We start from the raw sequence: 24,180 nt of genomic DNA on the forward strand, positions 1-24,180 counted from the left end.
AATCCATTGATCTCATCAGAAAAGTCTTTTAAGTATTGGAATTAGTTAAGCTTACATTGGTGGTAAGTTTTTCAAATCTTCTTATTGTCCACTCATGTTCTAAGTTGTTTTCCTTGAAGTGACAGGCTCACTTTATTCATTTTTGAAGAAATATATTAGATAATCAAGTTTGAATAATCGTGGTTTGTTAGTTGTTCTTGCATGTAAAAATGGTGTTCCATGAAAACAGTTATTTCAGTTTATAAATCACATGATCACAGAAGTTGCTTTCCTCAAGAAAAACTATGGCATAACAGAATTAGTTTATGCTTTATTTCTCGTTTTGTAGAACAGATAATTAAAAGATGTTATTCATGGATCAAGACTTAAAACATTAATGATTCTTGCTGCTTCATCAGTGATATTTTCAATGATACTCTACATCATTTTTACTGTAATTGTAGTGCCAGTTGAGAGTGTGATAGCTTCTAATACAGCTTGGTGCCAGCTGCCTTCAGTTTTGGAAATGCATCAACGGTTTTACCCACCATAGCTTTTGCATCATATAACAATTTTTGCTTCAATTGTTAAACATTATTTTGAAAACTCAAGGAATAGTAAAGTCTGTTTTATTGCCCATATTTTTACTATTTCTTTGTTCTTTATTCCTTCAGGATGTTCTGAGAATCCTTCTTTTTATCATTTTCCTTTCTGGTTCAGTAACTTTTCTAACAATTCTTTTGATGTAGTTTTGTCTCATGACTAATTTTTAGTTCTCATTCATCTCGCAATTTCTTGGTTTCCCTTTCATTACTAATGGATGTTTGCTGGATATAGAATTGTTTGCTGTCAGTTCTTTTAGAACTTACAAAAATGTTATCCTGCTTTGTTCTGGCCTCCATGGTTTCAGGCGAGAAATCTGCTGTCATTTGTGTTGTTTTTCATCTGTGGATAAGGTGTCATTTCTCTTACTTCTTTCAAGATTTTTTAGTTTAGTCGTTAGTTTTCAGAAGTTTATGATATATATTAGCATTGATTTATTTATGTGTATCCTCTTTGGATTTATTCAATTTCCTGAATCTGTAGATCTTCGAATAATTGTTCAGCTGCATCTTGTTCCTTTTCTGAGATTCCAGTGGCAGGAATGTTGTGTCATTTATTACAGTCCCACAAGTATCTTTAATGTCTTTTTTTAAAAAAACATTTATTTATTTATTTATTGCCAGAGTTTCGCTCTTTTGCCCAGGCTAGAGTGCAGTGGTGCAGTCTTGGTTCACTGCAGCCTCTGCCCCTGGGTTTAAGTGATTCTCCTGCCTCAGCCTCCCAAGTAGCTGGGATTATAGATGTGCGCCACCATGCCCAGCTAATGTTTGTATTTTTAGTAGAGACAGGGTTTCGCAATGTTGGTCAGGCTGGTCTTGAACTCCTGACCTCAGGTGATCCACCCATCTCGGCCTCCCAAAATGCTAGGATTACAGGCCTGAGCCACTGCGCCCAGCCACTTTTTTTTTTTTTTTAAATCAGTTTATTTTCTCTTGTTTAGGTTGGGTAATCTCTCCCATTTTGTTGTTCAGCTTACTCAGTTTGTATTTTATTTTTGTTAGCATATTTTTTAGTTTTCAACTTGGTATTTGTTTCTTTCTTGATTTCTTTGCTGAAACTTTATGTTGTTTCTTTGTTTCAAAATTATGTTTGTAATTGCCTTTTTTTTTTTTTTTGAGATGGAGTCTTGCTCTGTCGCCCAGGATGGAATGCAGTAGAATGTTCTTGGCTCACTGCAACCTCTGCCTCCTGGGTTCAAGTGGTTCTCATGCCTCAGCCTCCCGAGTAGCTGGGATTACAGGTGTGTGCCACCATGCCTGGCTAATTTTTGTATTTTTAGTAGAGATGGAGTTTCACCATGTTGGCCAGGCTGGTCTCAAACTCCTGACCTCCAGTGATCTGACTGCCTCTGCCTCCCAAAGTGCTGGGATTACAGGCGTGAGTCACTGTGTCTGGCTGTCATTGCTTGTTGAAGCAGTTTTATAATATATAGTTTAAAATCTTTGACAGATAATTATGACATCTATGAATTCTCATTGTTTGCACTTTTTGACTACATTTTCAAATTCTTGTTCGGATTTTCCTGGTTCTTAGTATGGTATGACGTGTTATATTTGGTTGAATCCTTTGCATTTTAAGTGTTATGTTATGAAGCTCTGCATTTTATTTAAATCCCCCCTTTTAGTAGGATTTATCTGAAACTTTGCTTTTGGGGTGGAGGCGGGGCACAGCCTTGTTACTACTCCCAGGTGTATGTGAAGATTCCAGTTCCTTAATACGCTTTTGTTGACTCATTGATGGAGACGTACACCTAGTAAATGCTGAGTAGGAGTGAAAACTCTGGACTTGCATTATACCTTTGTGGATACTACCCTGGCTCAAAGGGCTCCTGCTTTTCACTTGGCCTCCACTGCCACTGGGATGGAGGGGTGGGTAAGTTATCACTGGGCAGTGCTTTAAGTTTTGATTATTCAGTAGGCCTCTCCTGTCATATCTCTGTAGAGGGAGGGGTAGGGGTATGTCCTTATCATTGGGTGGGTTGTGAAGTCAGGCTCCCCACTTTTCTTCCACCCACACTCTAGAGGGAGGAAGCCACGTTATTGCTCAGTGGGTATGAATGTTATGTGTCCACCTTGGCCTTCTTTGGTAGCATGCTGTCTGTGGGTAGGAGTGGGGAATGGCTGACTGTGTCCTCCTTTTAAGTCTTTGCAAAAGGTGTATGGCTTGGGCTTTTAATTTGTGCCATTTGGCTTAAACTGGTTTGTTGTTGTCCATGAGTTTTTTGTCTTGGTAGCCTGCTGCTTCCCTGCCTTTTTGACTAGACACAGCAGAATTTTCTTCGAGTTTTATGTATGTGTGTGCCTGTTGGTGTTTCTGAGTTGTCTGCTTCTCTAGCAACTTTTCTTGTGTATATGAGTCAGAAAGGAAACTTCAAAAGAGAATTCATCCTCTTTTGTTTCTTGGCATCTGAAGCCCTCATTGGTCTGCCCTCTCTCTACATTCTGTTGTCTTCGTTTGTCTTACGTATCATGGCCAAGGGTTTTTAAAGCTGTGTTTAGTGGAAAGAACAGAGAAAAGTACATTTTCTGCATTTTGTCTGGAAGCGGAAGTCTGCATTCATTTTTGCCTTTTATCCCTGAATATAGAGTTCTGGGATGATTATGTTTTTCTTCTTCAAGCATTTAAAAGACATTGCATTGTTTCCTGTCTTCCATGGTTTCTAATGAGAAGTCAGGTGTGGTGTCAGTAGTATCATTATTCCCATGTATGTAATAATGTTTTGATATTCTCTGGCTGCTTTCAGGATTTTCTCTTTATCTTTGGTTTTCAGCAGTCTGACTATGATGTGCCTAGGTGTGGTTTTCTTTGTATTCATCCTGCTTGGGGGTTGCTGAGCTTCTTGAAACTGTAAGTTGACATTTTTCACCAAATTTGTGATAAGCTTGACTTTTATTTCTTACTCTCTTTCTGTCTCATTTCTCTCTCCTCTTCCTCTGTAACTCTAATTATATGAATGTTAGTATATTTGATATTTTATAGATTACTGAGGGTCTGTTCGTTTTCTTCCCAGTGTTTTTACATTTAGTTCCTCAGAATAGGTACACTATTCATGCATTTTAAAGGAGATGGACCATTTTTCTACCAGTCTCTTGTTAAGCCCATCCACTAATATTTTCATTGAAATAACTATACTTACTAGTTGTAGAATTTTCTTTTCTTTTCTTTTGAGACAGGGTCTTGCTCTGTCGCCCAGGCTGGAGTGCAATGGCGCGATCTTGGCTCACAGCCACCTCCACTTCCCGGGTTCAAGCGATTCTCGTGCCTCAGCCTCTCATGTAGCTGGGTCTATAGGCATGCGCCAGCATGCCTGGCTAATTTTTGTATTTTTAGTAGAGATGGGGTTTCGCCATGTTGGCCAAGCTGCTCTCAAAGTCCTGGCCTTATGTGGTCCACCTTCCTTGGCCTTCCATAGTGCTGGGATTACAGGTGGGAGCCATCGCACCCAGCACTGAAACTCTATTTAAATATAGATTTTAGCCAATGATATTCTGCTTTTTTTTTCCCCAAGGGTAAAGTGTCCTCCCATTCCAGCCAGTTTTTGGTTATTTACAAGTAACTTCAATTAGTTAGCTTTTACATTTTATTCAGATTTGAGACATTTTAGGAAAGTTATTCTGATATTAGTCCCTATGCTGTTACCAAATAAATAAATAAATAAATTTATGTGTGTGAGTCATTGTTTTATTAAGGTATATTTTACATACGTTCTAATTCACTCCTTCTAGATGTGTGTTGAATGTGATTTGGTACATATGAACAGAGTCATTTAACTACCATCATAGTCAAGATACAGAATATACCCTTTACCCATAAATTTGCTCATGACCCTTTGAAGTTACTGCTTTCCTCCCACTCCAGCTCCTGGCAATCACTGATCTGTTGCTTTCGTATAGTTTTGCCTTTTCTAGACTAATACATGAATGGAAACATGCAGTATGGAATCTTTTCTGTCTGCCTTTTTTTTACTTAGCATAATAGTTTTGAGATTGGTCCATTCACTAGCTTACAGTTAAGTTTCTTTCAATTTTTGGCCAGTATATAAAGCTGGTGTGAGAATTTATATAACATGCTTCATGTGGATGTATCTTTTCATGTTTCTTGGGTAAATACCTAGGACTGGAATTTCTGACTTGTTGGAAATATATTCTTAACTTTGGAAAACAGTTTCACAGTTTCTTAAAAAGTGTCTGTATAACTTTTCCATTTCTAGAGATCCGAGAGTTCCATTTGCTGTACATTGTTGCCAGCACTGGATATTGCCACTGTTTCTAAATTTTAACCATCTGTTTGGCATTTTGTGATACTTGATTGTGGTTTGATTTTGCATTCCCTGATGATTAATTAGATTGAGCATCTTTTTATGTCTTTATTTGCCATTTGTCTATCTTTGGTGACATGTCTGTTAAAATATTTTGTCTCTGCCACCATTTTATTCCAATTGATCTGCTTGTCATCTTGAGTTGTAAGAGTTTTGTATGTATTATTCACAGAAGTCAGTTATTGGAGATGCATTTTATAAATATTTTTGCCTAATGTTTCACTTGTTTTCATTTATTTAGCAATGTTTATTGAACAGCAGAGGGTTTAATTTTGATGACATTTGTCATTTGTTAATTTTTTGGGATTTGAAAAAATTATGCTTTTTATGCCTTATTAAAAAATCTTTGCCTGCCCCAGGGTTACTTGTAGGTTTAAAAAATCCATTTATGGTTAAATTACACATATGATAAGAGAATGTGAGATAAGATTCATGTTTCTTTGTTTTCCATACGGATTATTTAGCAGTTCCAGCATCATTCTAAAAGATTATTTATTTCTCTCTTGAATTATCTTGGCCCCTTGGTCAAAAGTTGATTGAATATGGAAAAGTGAGTCTATTTCTGTATTTTCTGTTCTTCTGACTTATTTTTCTCTCCTTATACCAAAACCAAACACAAAATAGATTTTTTTTTCAAAATCACAAGTTCATATTTATGTTTTCAGTTTAATTCAATATCACAATTACATATCTTTAAAACAGTTTTATACCTGTAGCTAAGCTATAATTGTATATTTTCTTTTAATATCATCTTTCCTATAACTGAAAACGTCGTTAAAAGAAGCAAAGATTATTTTTGTTTCAATTTAAAAGTAATCAAAACTAAGTGTACAAGTATTAAATAGTTAAAGCTAGTAGATCAGTAGTGAAATTTAATACTGCGTTTTGCTATCTCTTTTTGAGTTTACTAGTGATGTAAAAGATATTTGAGTTATTTGCTGTGATTATATAAATACTCTTTTGATGTATCATTCAGCTGTTAGCATTGTGTTAATTTGTGGCATTAATATTTTTACTGATAGCCCTTCTGTGATTCTGATTTTTGGTAGTGGTTTTTACCTGGCAAGTAGCATTTTGTTGGTTGGCAGGTACTGGGAATCTGTTTTATCACTTCTTTTTTAAGAAAAGTGGAAAACACAAACAGTTTGTTCACCAAAGTTATATTTCAAGGATTCCATTCAACCAGAATCTGGTTCACCTTATTGACTGAACTTGGGGATATATGTACTAGATTTTTACATAAATCTGTTTGGAGAAACTCGTTTTATCCGTGTAATGTTTGTAAGACCAGAAGTTCTTTTACTGTTCTTGAAATAAAACTTTTAAGAAGCTGAGTATTCTTCTGTTAGTTTCAAATTTGGACTAAAATTACCCCAAGGTTTTGGACTAAAGAGAAAGCAAATAATCTGTTCTTATGTTCTTAAAAGACGTGATTTAAGTGTATCCAGCTAACTTGATTCTTCACTGTGTCTGTGTTTACTCCTACTCAAATGAAAGCTTTAAAATTTTTTCCCACTTTTTGAAGTGTTTAACTCTTCTGTACTATGCAGTGTTTTTTAACTTTAAAGTTGTGTTAAGCAAACATGTTTAAATTAATACTTCAATTTCAAAAACCCGAATTTCAAACAATAAATTTTATCATCGTATACATTATGAGCTTTTAGGAATAACCAAAAAAATGGGGGTGGATGTTTTATGTGGAAGTTATGTGTATCCCTTTTCTGTTTTTGGCTAAGGATAGATATCTTAGAATTAGCTTTATGGTGCATTCATCTATATGATTATTTCAGTTAATATCATCTTAATATAATACAGATTACTTGAGAAGAAAACAAACTCTTAACCTACTGTTGGAGAGATAGCAGGTAGGATACTAACTTTGATACAGAATTTCATGTGAGGAAAAAAAGGAAAATATTTTCCATTAAAAGTTGAGTTTTTATCTAAAATTCTCCTAATTTTCTTAAAAAACCTTAATTTTTCAAAAAACATGTTGAAGAATTACATATATGATTTGAAGAATTATATATAAAATTCACTTTGCTGTATATATGCTATATGCTCTCTATATGGTATATGCTACACATATACAGCATATAGCACATATATAGGCTATATATATAGCAAGTGAATAATAGATATACATTTCTAGGAATACCCCAAATATTAGAACGTATATACTAAAATCACATCCGGAAACAAATAATAGCACCCCAGAAATTCCATTCAAGCCTCCTGTTGGTTACTACTCCTAACTCCCCAAAGACATGCACTGTCATCACTAGTAACAACATAGGTGAGTCTTGCATGTTTGTACTTTGTGTAATTGGCTTTGTACTTTGCATAATTGAGCTACTAAGTACTGTTTTCTGTCATCTTTCGCAGATAAATCCAAATTGTTGCTTCCAGTTGTTTATTTTTCTCATTGATGTATAGTGTTCTGTTGTTAAGAGTGCCGTAATTTATTTATTTTACTGTTGGGCATTTTGGGGACTTTAAATTTGAGGTCATTATGAATTATGTTTTATGAACATTCCAGTACATTTCTTTTGGTTGACACTGAGATTATTTTGTGGATTCTAATCCCAGAGTGGCTACTTTCTTTTCTTACTTTCTTTTTTGTTTTTCTGAGACAAGGTCCAGCTCTGTTGCCCAGGCTGGAGTGCAGTGGCAAAATCTTGGCTCACTGCAACCTCCACCTTCTGGGTTCAAGCAATTCTTCTGCCTCAGCCTCCCGAGTAGCTGGGGTTACAGGCGTGCACAACCATGCCTGGCTAGTTTTTGTTTTTTTTAGTAGAAATGGGGTTTCGCCATGTTGGCCAGGCTGGTCTCAAACTCCTGGTCTCAAGTGATCTGCCTGCCTTGGTCTCCGAAAGTGCTGGGATTACAGGCACGAGCCACCATGCCTGGCTATATGTTATTTTCTTACAACCTAAATAAAAGCCATTATGTAAACAAGACAGAGTGTTCAGTACATTTCCATAGTCGATGAATTGGTCTTTATTACTTGTATGGAACTAATTATGAACTCCTTGAGTTCAATTCCTCTTTCATTTCCTGACTTATGGGCTTGAATAAGGAATTTAACCTCTCTGCTTCATTTGTAAAATGAAAAAGTGATATCTACCTAAAATGGTTGTGGTTAGATGGGAATAAAGTAATTTCTTTTCTTTTTTTTTTTTTTTTTTGAGACGGAGTCTTGCTCTGTCGCTCGGGCTGGAGTGCAGTGGCCGGATCTCAGCTCACTGCAAGCTCCGCCTCCCGGGTTTACACCATTCTCCTGCCTCAGCCTCCGAAGTAGCTGGGACTACAGGCGCCCGCCACCTCGCCCAGCTAGTTTTTTGTATTTTTTAGTAGCGACGGGGTTTCACCGTGTTAGCCAGGATGGTCTCGATCTCCTGACCTCGTGATCCACCCGTCTCGGCCTCCCAAAGTGCTGGGATTACAGCCTTGAGCCACCGCTCCCAGCCTAATTTATTTTCTTTTCTTGCTTACTTTTTTTTTTTTTTTTTGAGATAGAGTCTCGTTCTGTTGTCTAGGCTGGAGTGCAGTGGCGCGATCTTGGCTCACTGCAACAGCCTCCACCTCCTGGGTTCAACTGATCTCCTGCCTCAGCCTTCTGAGTAGCTGGGATTACGGGCGCCTGCCACCAGGCCCAGCTAATTTTTGTATTTTTAATAGAAATGGGGTCTCACCATGTTGGCCAGGGTGGTCTCAAACTCCTTACCTCAAGTGATCCACCCACCTCTGCCTCCCAAAGTGTTGGGATTACAGACATGAGCCACCGTGCCTGGTGTAGATGGGAATAAAGTAATTCTTATAAAGTACTTGGGTTAGTTGCTGGCAAATAATAATGCTTACTGATTCTTGCATATTACCCATGTTTTATTGGCTAACTTTATGCCTTCCTTAAATTATGAAATTCTATAAAGTATCCTTGTCTATTTTAAAATTATACTCATTTTTATAACTTACAAGCTTTATTTTTATATATCCAGGATACTAGATATTTGTAATTCAAATTGGAGGTTATTTTTTGTCATTTGATTTTTTTTTTTCTGTAATGTGTGTTCTCACCACATTGAAGTTTTTACATTTTTATATAGTCAGATTTATTCATGTTTTTATTTATGGTTATGTTAAAGATAGCTATTCGGGACGTATTTCTTCAGGGTTTATAATTTATGTATGCTGTTACAAATAGAGAAATTACTTTTTCTTTGACCCAACAGGTAGAGGGCACTTTTGTGGACTCAGAAAGCTTGCCTCTCCTGTTTTATTTTAGGAAAATCTCTGAGATTCTGCCTCCTCATTTCCAAGCTGGAGTTTAAAATATTTACATTTTTACTTCATAGTGTTAAGACATTGTGTAATGTAAGTATAGTGTTTAAAAAAAATCTTAAAAATGTAATAGTGATTTGGCAGAGACCAAAGCATGGAGGGCCTTGAAATGCTGCTCTATTTGTTATCTATTATTATAAAGCGGTTACCATAAACTTAATATTTTAAAACAGCACCCGTTTACTTAGGTCAGAACTCTGGGCATCAGGCTCAACTATGCTCCCTGTTTAAGGTCTAACAAGACTCGAATCAAGGTGTTACCTGGGTGGAGGTTCTGGGGGTGAGTCTTCTTCTGGGTGCATTCAGGAGTGGGAGGAATTCAGTTCTATGCAGTTGTAGGACTGAGCTCACCATTTTCTTACTGCCTATTGGCCTGGGTCACTCTCAGCTCCTAGAGGCCACTCTTTGGTTTTTGCTCCTGGCTTTTTTTAATCTTCAGAGACAGCAACAGTGTATTGAAATGTTCCCTTGCTGTGAATTTCCCTTTTGCTACTAGCTGGAGAAAACTCTGCTTTCAAAGGGGTTGATTAGATTAGGCAAATCTCCCTTTTGATTAATTCAAAGGCAGTTGATTGGTGACTTTAATCACATCTGCAGAATTCCTTTGCCATATAATGTATTAATAGCATTATCCCTGCCATGATATTTCACCATATTTACAGCCTCTGTATTAGGGTAGGAAATTTGGTCGGGTTGGTGGTATGTGGGCATTTTGGAATTCTGCCTACCACACTTTCTGTATTGAGGGGTTTGCATCTGATTCAGATTATATTTGTATTCCTTTAGAAAGATTACTGTGGCAGCAGTGAGGAGGATGGGTCAGAAAGGAAAGATACTGGCAGGAGAAAAATTCCACTCTTAGCAGTCTCTATTTTGATTTTGTAATGTCGTTTGATGTTATTTTTTTAGCAGATGTTTCAGGCAGAAATGTGTGTTTAATAATATGCCAACTAGAATAATTAGCCTGGGCCAGAACAAGAATTAGGAATCAGTCATTGAAATATTCATTACTTCAGGTCAATTCATATACAGAATAATTTCATAGATTAGGTTTTATTTCAGTCAGTTTTATTTCATTTTCTAAAGTGAACAGTTGTTTAAACACCCGAATTTCATTAATAGCATTTTAATAAACACAGTATTAGGGTGGGTTTACTTCCCCACATTGCGAATCTCATGGATTCTATGTTGATTCTTATTGGCCAAATTTTTGAATCGAGCCTTATTTAATTATTTGGTCTCACAGTTTTGTATTTTTTAAGCTATATTTTTTCCTCTGAATACCACATTTGCCACATCTCAGATTTTTTTGATGTTTCTTAATCATTTAAAAATAATACATGATTTTTCTTCCTGATTAAAATTCTGCTGTTATATAGAAAGGAGTTTTAAATTTTGCCAGTGGATAGATTTGAGAGTTTATCCTTATATTGTGAATTTCTGATTTTTATTGTGTTAGGTCTAGGGACACATCTGCTTTTACTGAATATAACCTAGGAAATACCTGCTTTTTAAAATACATGGACGTTTCTTTATGACCATACATGGGAATTTTTTTTGAAAATTCTATGTACATTTGAATAGAATATATTTTATTTTTGAAATACAGAGATCTGTGTGTATTTTATGTGTCAGTTTGAATCAAACCTGATCATTGTTATTATTTATTTAATATCTACTTAATATCCTGATTTGAGAGCTATGTTAAAGTCTAATCTATGCATGTTATTTCTACTCAGCTTTACTTTTTATATATGAAATATATTAGGTGTATAAACTTTAATGACTATGGCTTCTTTTGGAATTCACACTGTAACATAAAACTTATGTTATTATGAAATACTATCTTTGACTTGTTCATTGCTTTTTAGTTTGAATTCTATTTCTTTGGAATTATTGCTATACCTGCATTTTTTGGATAGCATTTGTGTGTGTTTTTTCCCCTCAAGTCTGTTTTTGAATTGTGTATGTCACTGTGCATATGTATGAGTGTGTATATATATAGTATCAGGCCGCTTCTGTGTTGCTATAAAGAAATACCTGTTGCTGGGTAATTGATAACAAGAAGAGGTTTAATTGGCTCAAGATTCCGCAGACAGTACAGGAAGTGTGGTGCTGGCATCTGCTTCTGGTGAGGGCTTCAAGAAGTTAGAAATCATGGTGGAAGGAGAAGGGGGAGCAGGCATCTCATGTAGCAAGAACAGGAGCAAAGGAGAGGGGTGGAGGTGCCATACACTTTTGAACAACTAGATCTTGTGAGAACTCACTCATTATCGCAAGGATAGCACCAAGCCATGAGGGATTTGCCCCCATGACCCAAACACTTCCTATAACGCCCCACCTCCAACATTGGGAATTACATCTCAACATGAAATTTTGGCAGGGACAAATATCCAAATTATTTCATTCGTTTTTTATTATATATGTGTACACACACACATACATAAATGAAGTCTGTAGTGTAGTTTTATGTAAAATATGTATATGTGGTAAGTAGTATATTTTGCATGTTTTGAAAGTTGCTATCTTTTAGTAGAGAATTTAACCTATTTACGTTTGTTTTCTATGGACTTGAATGTTAGCTTAACAGGCATTAAAATTTTGGTTTTAAATAATTTTTTATAGACCTAGGAAAATAATGTTTTTTTTGGGTTTCTTTTTAATTCAGTATTGGTAATGAGAACTGATGCCTGATTCTTCTTTCTTTGTAATGACCTGTTTTCTTCTTTATGTGGCTCCAAGAATTTTCCTTTTATCCTTGTTATTTCAAACTATCTGGGAAGTTTTTACCTGAAGCTGCCATTCAGGGAGTTTAAAGAGGCATTGTTACAGATTAAGAGTGGGTATTTTTGTAGGGATATAGAGATAAGTGGAACAGTGATAATGACTCTGTGTTTTAGGTTCCTCATCTGTTAAATGAGGATTATGCTTAATTAAATGTTAGCTTTTATTATTAGATATTTTCATAACTTTTCCTTTAGAATTTTGGTGATTATAATCCCTCCCATTTTCTCCCTTTCTGGTACTCATATAAAACAGACATTGGACCTTCTGGATCAAATTTTCATGTCATTTTACCTCTTTCTCTTACTTTCCATCTTTGTTCTTTATTACTGCATCCTAGGAGAATCCTAGTTGCCTAATACTAAGAAAAGATTGGTGAAGGTTAAAAACAAATTTGGAGCATGGGGAGCCTTATGATACTTATTTATTAGAGTATATAGCCTAAGACCATTGCTATAGTTGATACAGAAAAAATACTGGATAGTTAATTAAACGAACTGTGGAATATTTAACTTCTTGGCATTTTTTTATGATACAACTTTAATCTCAGAAATTTTGTTCATTCTGTTTTGTTTTATAAATATATTTTGACAGATTCTTATTTCAATCTATTAAAGAAAAGTTTTGAAAATTCCTCAGACTTGTTCTTAAAACTGGTAATATGAGCTCTCACTGAGTTTTTGTTATTGTTATTGTGTTCTTGGATTAATATGGGAAAATATTATAACATTATAACATGCTACCTTTTTTTTTTTTTTTTAAATTTTAGAGACAGGGTCTCACTTTTGTTGCCCAGGCTAGAGTGCAGTAGCATGATCACAGCTCACTGCAGCCTCAACCTCCTGGGCTGAAGTAATTTTCCCACCCTAGGCTCACGAGTAGCTGGGACTATAGGTGCATGCCACCATGCCCACCTAATTATTGTATTTTTTATAGAGATGGCGTTTCACCATGGTGCCCAGGCTGGTTTTGAACTCCTGAGCTCAAATAATCTACCTGCCTCAGCCTCCCGAAGTGCTGGGATTATAAGCATGAGCCACCATGCCCAGCCAAGAGCTATTTTCTTTATCCCTCCTCCCCAAATGTTAATTAGCTTTGTAATTGTTACTTATGTATTAGATATGTTACTTATTATATTATTAGTATTTTAACTTGCTCGATTTCTTTTACGTGTAGTGTATGAGTGTTGACATTTGAGAAGTTCCCTGTCGAAATTCATTCTTTGATATTGTCTACAGTTTTACAAGTACTATTTATTTGGTTTAGGAAGATACATTCCAGACTATGTATATATAGTAAACATTTTCTTTTAATGCCGAATATTCTTCATTAGCTATGTAATTGTAACCGATGGGTTTGAAGTGTTCTCCTAAATGTAGTGTTTTATTTTCCTTCCTTTATTCACTGATATCTTTATATGATATTGTAAATTAGTATGTTAGATATATTCCAGTACTTTTCATAGTAGTTTAGCTAATGTCATATAATATTTTTCATTGCATTAAGAGAACATATTTGTATTTCTAAAATGAGAAAGACACTGAGAAGATGGTCAATTTAAATTATGTTATTATATACTTACCTCTCATTATATTTTGTCTGCCAAGATTATTTTTAGTGCAAAAGTCTTCCGCAAAACTTTCCATATGGTATCAAAATAAGCAATTTTAGATTTTATCAATTCAGCAGAAATTATTTTGTTATGTTAATGAGTTGTTATAAACATTTTTCAACAGATTGATTGTACTTTTTCTCTCGACATTTACGTGGCCTTTCTGTTCAGGCATTTCGACTACCCAAGGTGTTGTATTTGTAGTTAATTCTGGGTTCTGTTAATGCATTAAACATATTTATATAGATACCTTGGGAGTTATAATACAAAAAATTACCTGTATTGGGAAAGCTTGTTATTACACTTTATCAATGAAGACAAATATTTATTTTTTTCTGTGTTTCTAATGCATTAATACCCTTGAGTGCCAAAATAGAACTGAAATGTTATTCTGTATATTTATGTAAAATTAAAGTGTCACAACTGTAATTAGGGTTTATGAGTTATTTAGAAGCTATAGTGGTCTATTGCCTTGCACTCAGAATTTGTGGAAGACACACCAAGAGTCACTTAGCTTTCTTTTTTCTGCTTTTTTCCTTCCTTCCTTCCTTCCTTCCTTCCTTCCTTCCTTCCTTCCTTCCTTCCTCCTTCCTTTCTTTCCCCTTCCTTCCTTCCTTCCTTCCTTCCTTCCTTCCTTCCTTCCTTCCTTCCTTCCTTCCTTCCTTCTCTTTCTCCTTCCTTCCTTCCTTCTTTCTCTTTCTCCTCCCTTCCTCCTTCCTTCCTTCCTTCCTTCCTTCCTTCCTTCCTCCCTCCCTCCCTCCCTCCCTCCCGTCTTTCGCTCTTTTGTTCTTTCTTTTCATGGAGTCTGGCTCTGTCGCCCAGGCTGGAGTGCAGTGGTGTGATCTCGGCTTACTGCAGGCTCCACCTCCCGGGTTCACGCCATTCTCCTGCCTCAGCCTCCTGAGTAGCTGGGACTACAGACACCTGCCACCACGCCTGGCTAATTTTTTGTATTTTCAGTAGAGATGGGGTTTCACCATGTTAGCCAGGATTATCCTGGTCTCGATCTCCTGAACTCGTGATTCGCCCGCCTCGGCCTCCCAGAGTGCTGGGATTACAGACGTGAGCCACCGCGCCCGGCCAAGTTTTTATATCTTTTTCTATTCTTACTTCTTTCTGATTCAGCCCTCAAGAGTCACTTAGCTTTGTTATGTTGATTCAATGCAGTGGACTGATGACAGTGAGGAAGAGTTTGATATTATGTGATATACAGATTTATACATAAAACATTGAAAAAATTATACTTCTAACTACTGTAGTTTCTGGTTAATTAGCAGAATATAGAGTCAGTGTAGTAACATGTGAAGATATCCAAAGTAATGTTAGCAGGGTCCAACTGTCTCTGTTATATGAGGCTCCAGTTATCTCAGCTAACCTATTTATGAGCCACACTTACAAGATCACCACAAGTTAAGTCTTTTTGGTATATATAAACAGGAACACCTATCTATTAGGGCCTATATCAAGCAGCATTTTTGGTGCGTTGGATACAAAGATAGTATGGCACCATGATTGAAGGATCTTGGACTAGGATGAGGAAAAGATAAACAATGATCATGTAATGGCATAAGCAAGTAAGTACTATGTAATGGTGTAAACAAAGATATATATTAGATAGGCATTTCACACAGAGAGATTTCATACTGTATGGTACAGGGTCCATCAAACTCTGCTCAAAGAAAATGATGCTCAAAGTGGACTTGGGAGAATGAGGAAGAGTTTGTGAATCATTCTAAGGGAAAACTGAATAAGTAAATGCAACATTTTAGATAATTTGTTCTGACTTCTTATGTGTTCACTTAGCCTAGACTGCCCCTCTTGTTTGGGGCTTATTTCTGTGTGTTTTACCACTTGCAAGATAATGGAGGTAGGTTGAAATGGGAAAGATACCAGATGACTAATTTTTTTCCCCGCATTTCCATCTTTTGTTAAGAAATTTGAAATTGATTGCTGCACTGAAGTATGTAGATTTTTTGTGTGTGTCTTTAACCATTTGTGTCCCCGTTAACTTATAATTGATGAATTTATTTTGTATTTATTTCTAGGCTGGGTAAAAAATAGTAATGTGTCTCATCAATAATATATATTCCTATTACTGGTTCTGGTGGGATTTAAAAACTTTATAATAATCCTCAATATAGAAACCTGCCCTTTTAACCATATTACTATTTGCTTTTTAAAAAAATCTTTAGGTTTTGTTTCAAAAATGCTTCAGAATTTATTTTTGAAAATATAAGGAAAAAGTGAAATTCTAACTTTCTAATTTGAATGGAAGGATGAGTTGGTAGCACACAAAGCACTAAATTGAGTAATGTAGATTTTATTATTTTTAACTAATCCTTTGTTTAATATTTTGCAGGTTCAATTTGTTTTACTTGTAATGTACAGAGAGTTTTTTACACCTTCCCAGCTTATATTTGAATATCCCTTTTCAAGGTTTTATAAACAGATTTCTCTCCTTTACCCCTTTCAGCGATGTGCATTTTGTAAGCACCTTGGAGCCACTATCAAATGCTGTGAAGAGAAATGTACCCAGATGTATCATTATCCTTGTGCTGCAGGAGCTGGCACCTTTCAGGATTTCAGTCACATCTTCCTGCTTTGTCCAGAACACATTGACCAAGCTCCTGAAAGATGTAAGTTTACTGCGGATAGATTTTTAAACTTCAACCAATGTACTTACAATAACAAATGTTGTAAATTCCCTGAGTGTTATTCTACTTGTATTAAAAGGTAATAATACATAATCTTTAAAATCTCAGGGATATTTGCCAGAGATCCTTGGGGAGGGAAATGTTATCAATGGTTTCATTGAAGTTAAATCCAAAAAGTTAATTCCTCAGAAAAATCAAATAAAGTTTGCATGTTTTTTTATTCTTAAAACATTTTAAAAACCACTGTAGAAAGACATAAATACTGACTATGCAGTATTTCTAATTTATACTATAAAATAATTTATTAAAAAGTCAATCAGTATTCAACATCTTTTACACTAAAAAGCCATCCAGTTGAAGAATTAGAATACAGTTCATTCAGGTGTTATTTCAGGATTTACGTTAATAGGAACACCAAACACTTCTGAAATTCTTAGAAGTTGTGTATCCCTGATAGGTGTGGCAGAAATCTCTGCTAGCACCTTTTCATGATTCATCTATCTTGGTCATCTGTAATCTACAGTTGTGCAGTTTTTCTTTCTTTTCCAAATAGTATTTTATAATTCAAGGAAAATGTTTAAGTGCTTGAAATTTACATTATACAGGAAATTATAACTCTTTACTATTGTATCATTAAAGAGAGATCTCTCCTTTTTCTTACTATGTGTTTTCCCAGTGAGCGTGTATGTTTTGGGATTTTTTTTCCTCTAGTCTATTGAATTTCCAATCTCATTATGAAATCTCCATGATATTTTATTCAATCTTTGTTATGTCACCTCTCAGTTACCTAATGTTAACTTTTACCTGTTCCTTAGCAATGTTGATAAAAGCTTTTTTCTTCTCCAGGTCTGTGAAACATACATATAGTTACCCCAGGCGTAAACTAATCTCAAATACAGTTAGTCTACACGATCATTATCCCTTATCTTTATTGAGTACAATGATTTCAGTTTCTGTTAAAATTATTTTGTGTTCACATATGTAATCATACTGCCCTTAGTAACCTAGTGTGCAGACAAATTATAGGTAAGGCAAACTTAAATTTTAAATTATATTTAGGCTAATAAATAAGGGATTCAAAGTTTTAAAGTGCTTTGGATTGCACACTCTTAAATCTGGAAGAGAAGAACTTTCATGCACAGCAACTGTTACGGCAACTGTTATGTACCGAGTTACTTCAGCAAGTACATAAACTGGCAGTTATCAGAGTGGATTATATTCTGGGAGGTATAATAAATATACTTTGTCATCTCAATAAAACAATTCCGTGTGTATGTAAGCATCTGAGTTTTATTCAGCCTTTTGTAGTTATGCTTTAGACCTCAGTAAACAACATGCAAACTTTTATAAGAATGTTTTTCTAATGTTAGAACGTTTTATTACTTAATGGCAGTGCTACTTTCTACTGAAAACTGTGTTCTAATAGTGTATACCTTCAGTTAATGTTAGCAGTCATAAATCAGTTTGCAGAATAATAAAGTACTGAGGTGAGATAATTTGCTATCATTGATCATGTATGTAATGAAAGGTTTATGGCAACATAAAGCTAAAAGATATACTAAAATTATGAGTACTCTGCCTTTTTCCAAAATAGACTTATAGAGACTCATAAAAATACATGAGCAATAGGATAAAACTAAAAATAAGTAAGGAAATTTGACAATGGAAAATTTAGATAGGATAAATATGAAGGTAATAGAGAGACCCCCCCAAAATATAATTTTAGACGTAACCACAAATTTGGCCCTATACCTTTTTAGCAGTCAGTACAAAGAAGGAAATATGAACCCTTAATCTGATTCTTACTATTTATAGCAAGACATCACTTGATATAATGATATAATAATAAGACGTCACTTGATACAATGCAATGAAAAATTGTCTTAAAGTATAGCCACCTTGTAGTAGAAAAATATCAGTTTCATAGGGCTAGTTCTTATAACAGCCTTCAAACTAAGTCAGTGGTGTAAAATCAAGGCCTGAATGACCAAATTAGATTTCTTTGGGTTTGTTTGTTTGTTTGTTTGTTTATTTATTTATGTATTTACTTTTGAGATGGAGTCTCGCACTGTCACCTGGGCTGGAATGCAATAGCGTGATCTCGGCTTACTGCAAACTCCGGCTCCCGGTCTCATGTGATTTCTCCTGCCTCAGCCTCCCAAATAGCTGGGATTACAGGTGCATACCACCACACCCGGCTAATTTTTTGTGTTTTTAGTAGAAACGGGATTTCACTGTGTTGGCTAGACTGGTCTCGAACTCCTGACCTTGTGATCTGCCCGTCTTGGCCTCCCAAAGTGCTGGGATACACAGGCGTGAGCCATCGTGCCCAGCCTCCTTGGGGATCTTAAACAGTGCATTCTAACTACACAACGTTCTGACCCATCTGTTAAGATGATCATAATCTTGGATTAAGTTCCAAGGATATAATTTAAAGAATATTGCAGATAGGATGTTTTATTACCTTTTTAAACATCTTTTATAAATATTTCCACCTGTCCTAATTGTGTGTCATGGCAGAAGTTACTTTGTGTGCTTTTAAAATGATACTATCTTAAATCATAGTGTTATTATGAGGGTTAAATGAAAACAATGAATGGCATTCACATAACATTGTGCCTTGTATGTATTAATTGCTTTAAAAAAGGTAGTTATTTTACCTCCTATTTAAGGCTCAAATCATGAGAGTAGTAATACATATTGAGTATATATATTTTCTGTTGCTTCCTAAAGGGCAGAGCAATACCTGTGTTAGTTGACTGAGTTAGGAGTAAGGTTGACGTCTTCTTATGAACGTTGAGAAATTTAACAAAAGCATGCATCTCATTATAAAGAAATCCACTAAAGAGAGTATCTGTGAAGAAGGCCGAGATTTTCATCAGGAAACACTTTTATGGTGCTCTGTCATAGGTAAATGGCTGGTCATTGCTGCAACATTATTTTCATGATGATACAAGGATACATTAACCTTGCCTGGAAATTTTACACTAAAAATCCATCTAGGAGATACAACCAGATACACTTCCTGAAAAGGAAAACTGAATGGCAAGAAGCCAATCATGCAAGATAAGAGGAAAGAACATTCCAGGGAGAGGGAACAGACTACTACACAGACCTTGAAGAATGGACTTGGCATGATTCATGAACAGATAGCATGTCATTTTACTTGGAGCATAGTAGCCTACTAGGTGGGTAGTAGAGACATCATCACGGCGAAAAAAGCTAGATCATGTAGGCCTTGTAAGCAAGGGAAGGAGTTTGAGTTCTATTTAGTCTGCAATGAGAAGTCTTTGCAGGGTTTAAACATGGAAATGCTACATATCTTAATTCACCCCCTGTTCCTCAATGTATTTACTCATCATTTAGCTTTAATTCCTTTTACTTCACTCAAGCTGTAACTCCAGCCTCTTTTCTTTGGTTATCTTTGTATTTCTTGACATTAAGTCCTGCTGCTTTTCTTTTACCCTAAATTCTGTCAGTCCTCTGACCTTTCTTATCTACCTGCCAATGATATGGTCTAGCCTCTTTGAATGACATCCATGATTTACTTTTTCTTCCCAGAGATTCCCTTTCATAGGCAAATCACCTAGCACAGTGTCCTGCCAGTAATGAAAATTGGCAGATGATAGGGTTTGATGGAAATTAGAAAGCAATGCCGATTTGGTCCTTCGTAAATTCACACTATATGACAGCTATTTTAACTTTTTTTGCTGTTCACCAGTGCTTTTATTCTTACGTGTTGTCTGGACTTTCTTAAGCAATAGCTTCATCAAGTTTAAGGATCTATGATAAGCTCTATTCTAATTTAAGCTCAATGTTTTTGTCTTTTTTATTTCTCTCTTCTCTTTTTTCAGCTGTCTCTTAGGAAATGACTTTCTCCAAAGATGATTGTTTTGTTTCCTCTCACTTTTCTTCTGCCATAAGAACTTTGCTCCCCTTACTTCATTTAGCTTCTTCATTGTATGCCACTGTTGGCATTTCATGTCTACTTTTGTGTATACTCAAATACTCATCACTTTCATTGATGAGTAGTGAAGTTTGCTGAGGAGTCAATTTGATTAGTAGTCAAGAGCCTGATCTTAGAAGCTGCATAGACCTGGATTTTACTCCTGTCCCCTCTTAAATTATCTTTTATAGCCTGTCTTTTTGCTTTTTCAGCTGTTTAAAGAAAAATTTATTGGTTGAGTATTACTTTAAACTTAATGTCTCTGGCTTACAGACATATGTGTGTCTAAATATACATAGTTAATTTCTTTTTTTTTTTTTTTTGAGACAGAGTCTTGCTCTGCCACCCAGGCTGGAGTGCAGTGGCCGGATCTCAGCTCACTGCAAGCTCCGCCTCCCGGGTTTACGCCATTCTCCTGCCTCAGCCTCCCGAGTAGCTGGGACTACAGGCGCCTGCCTCGTCGCCCGGCTAGTTTTTTGTATTTTTTTTAAGTAGAGACAGGGTTTCACCGTATTAGCCAGGATGGTCTCGATCTCCTGACCTCGTGATCCGCCCGTCTCGGCCTCCCAAAGTGCTGGGATTACAGGCTTGAGCCACCGCATAGTTAATTTCTGACATGACACCAAAGCTGTCCAGTAGTATCGATAATCTTCTTATACATGACCTCCAAAAGGTTGTTTAAGTATTCCCATACATCTTCTCCCTGACTGGGAGGGTTGGAACCAACCTCATTTGTTTGTGTAGTGCTTTTAAAAATTATTGTTTTTCACATAAGGAAGGCATATTAGGTGTTTTTGCACCGGATGTATTACATGGATGTTTTTCTTTGACTAATTTATTACCAATGATCCATAGTAATCCAGCAACACAGCAAGGTTGTCAGTAAGGAATTGGTGGAAATCATCATAGTCTAAAAAGTGATTTTTGTGACAGTGACAGTTGTCTTGTTGCAGAGTGGGCTTTGTTGTATAAACAGTGCTGTGCAGTGTAAATATGATGTGAGCAACATAAGTAATTTTTCTAGTCGGCATGTTAAAAAGAGTAAAAGGAAACATTTGGGAATAATTGTAATAAATTTTATTTAGTTCAATCATCCAAAATAAGTTAATATTTCAAATTTTGAGAGACTTGACTTTTTTCCCCATTAAGATTTTGGAATCCAGTGTGCATGTTATGTGTACTGCACACTTCAATTTGAACTAATCACATTTCACTTATTCAGAAACCACACGTCGCTAGTAGCTGCCATGGCAAGTTGAAGTGTCGGGGGAGCAAACTCTAGGAAGTTTCACAGAAGCATTTTAGTGTTCCTAGGAAAGTATAATAGAAAAATGAATTGATTATCTGATAATTAGTTTCTGATAATTAGTTGAGTATTCCCCCAATTTTTAAAAAGTTTTAAGGTTAGCAAAAAGAGATCAATTTTTAAATGTACATGTTTTGAAAGATAAATACTGGTACTCTTAATATTAAGAAAAATAACTTATCCCAATTATGTCCTATCAAAAATGAACTAATTTATGACGTTTTCATTTTTAGGTTAATGATTTATTTTAAATGCCTATCACTTCAAGAGCCATTTAAAAGTGATTTTAGCAGTTAAGTCCTTCACTTAAAATATGTTCAATAAGACTTGATTCATGTTAGGCAGTTGGGGATACAAAGTTAAAAAAGTTAAGGCCCCTGTCCTTCAAGGATTCACAGAGTTGTGCTGTAATTAATTGATTATATAACAGAAGTTTCTTATAAGCATATGGGAAAACATAATATTCAACAACTAAATGGATATTTGGGTGTGGTAATAGGTATTCAGGAAATAATGTGCAGAGTTTGTTTTTGAGACAGAGTCTCACTCTGTTGCCCAGGCTGGAGTGCAGTGGCGCAAACTCCAGTTACTGCAGCCTCCACCTCCCGGGTTCGAGCGATTCTTCTGCCCCAGCCTCCTGAGTAGCTGGGACTATAGGCGTGTGCCACCACACCCTGCTAATTTTGTGTTTTTAGTAGAGATTGGGTTTCACCATGTTGGCCAGGCTGGTCTCGAACTCCTGACCTCAAGTAATCCACCTGCCTTGGCCTCCTAAAGTGCTGGGATTACAGGCATGAGCCACCGTGCCCAGCCATGAGCAGAGTTTTGAAGGCTGTGAGCTCAACAGAAACACAAAATTTGAAGCAGAGGGAATAGAATGTGTGCAACCACACAAACATGAATAGTAGGTTATGTGAGGTGCGTGGCAGATGACCCACCATGACCACACAATAGGGAGTTGTTCTAATATTCAGTCGGAAAGGGAGATAAGGGCCTTTTTGCCTTATACTTGAAAATTCTGATTTTCTTTTAGGTGAAAAATGAGGTATTGGTAGAGTTTTAATTTATACAGATGTTAACAATTAGATTTACATTTTTGAAAGATTGTTCTGGATATGTAGAAAATGATTTAGAGAGGATGTCAGAACCATAACTATAGATGGTTTGATGCAGAAGATAATGCAATTAGCGAGACAGAATATTAGGTAGGTACAAAGGTAATTGCGGTCTTTGCCATTAAAAGTAATGCCAAAAACTGCAATTACTTTTGCACCAACTTAGTATGATAGACTAAACTATAAACATATAAGGAAGAATGATGTATAGGAAGTTTAATACATAAGAATTGGGATCTGGCTGGATGTGTTGGGTCAGGGCTGAGTTCTGTGTCAACAATGATACTAAGGTTTCTGCCTTTATCCATTCTTGAGAAAAATGGATGATGTTTTGGTTTTTTAAAAGAGTCTCACTTTTGAGCAGTTGAGTTTGAATGTTGTTAGAACATCTGGCTATTGAGATCCAGTAAGACTTGAAGAATAAAGGTTTGGGGCTTACGAAAGAATTCTAGGGCCAATAATATAGATTTGGGAATCATGGTGGCATTTTATGGTGTGAGAGTTGATGTGATCACAAAGGGAAACTATGGGGGATTAGGAAAGAAGGAAAAGGATGAAATCCTAAGAAACTCCAGCATTTAGAAAGATTGTATAGGTACAAAAGCCAACAAAGGTGGATGAGACGAAAGTAGGGGAAAACCTAAGGAGAAATTGGGAGAGAGTTGCCATGATAGAAACTAAGGAAGGGGGCATTTTAATGTGGAAGAGGCTAGAAATGCAAATGCTACAAAGTGCAAAAAAACCAAAGACTAAAAGGTAACCGTCTGGTTTCCTGTAGGCATTGGCAGCCTCACTCAAGTAGCTTCAGATGAGTAGTAGGTGCTAAGCCAGCCTTTGTGAAATGTATCAGAGGTCCAGCCAGCGTCCAAATTTTGAAGCCTGTTTTTTTGTAACTGCCCTCAAGCGAGGAATTATTTTTACATTTTTAAAAGCGTGTAAATAAAAACAAAAAGTCTGACTTTTTGTCAGAGACTGCTATGGCTCACAAAGCCTAAAATATTTACTATCTGGCCCTTTTCAGGAAAAGGTTGCCAAATAAAGGAAATATATTTTTACTCTGTTTTAAGATGCTTGACTGGAAAAGAAAGGACGTATGAGTCAGAGAGGAATTGATAGGACTGACCAAACCTTCCAAAAATGGAAAAAAGGCTGAATGCAGTAGTTCACACCTGTAATCGCAGCACTTTGGGAGGCTGAGGCAGGAGGATTGCTTGAGCTCAGGAGTTTGAGACCAGCCTGGGCAATGTGGCAAAACCCCGTCTCTACTAAAAATATAAAAATTAGATGGGCGTGGTGGCACATGCCTGTAATCCCAGCTACTGGGGAGGCTGAGGCATGAGAATCCCTTGAACCTGAGAGGCAGAGGTTATAGTAAGCCGAGATCATGCAACTGCACTCTAGCCTAGGTGACAGAGTGAAACTCGGTCTCAAAAAAAAGGAAAAAATAATGGTTCATATGCTTTGTGATACTTGTTAAACACAGGCATATTTATATATATTATCTAAGGTTGGTATGATATGC

At 36.1% G+C, this 24,180-nt stretch overlaps 1 protein-coding gene across 1 annotated transcript in view; it reads left to right on the forward strand.

Moving 5' to 3' along the window:
* Positions 1 to 24,180, forward strand: part of KMT2C (lysine methyltransferase 2C) — a 302,059-nt gene that overhangs the window by 143,801 nt on the left and 134,078 nt on the right. The window contains 1 exon segment of the mRNA XM_033193165.1: positions 16,111 to 16,273. Within this exon segment, the coding sequence (XP_033049056.1) occupies positions 16,111 to 16,273 (163 nt within the window).

The sequence above is a fragment of the Trachypithecus francoisi genome, unplaced genomic scaffold, assembly GCF_009764315.1.
Source record: "Trachypithecus francoisi isolate TF-2019V2 unplaced genomic scaffold, Tfra_2.0 Lachesis_group4, whole genome shotgun sequence".
In the NCBI taxonomy this organism is placed as follows: Eukaryota; Metazoa; Chordata; class Mammalia; order Primates; family Cercopithecidae; genus Trachypithecus; species Trachypithecus francoisi.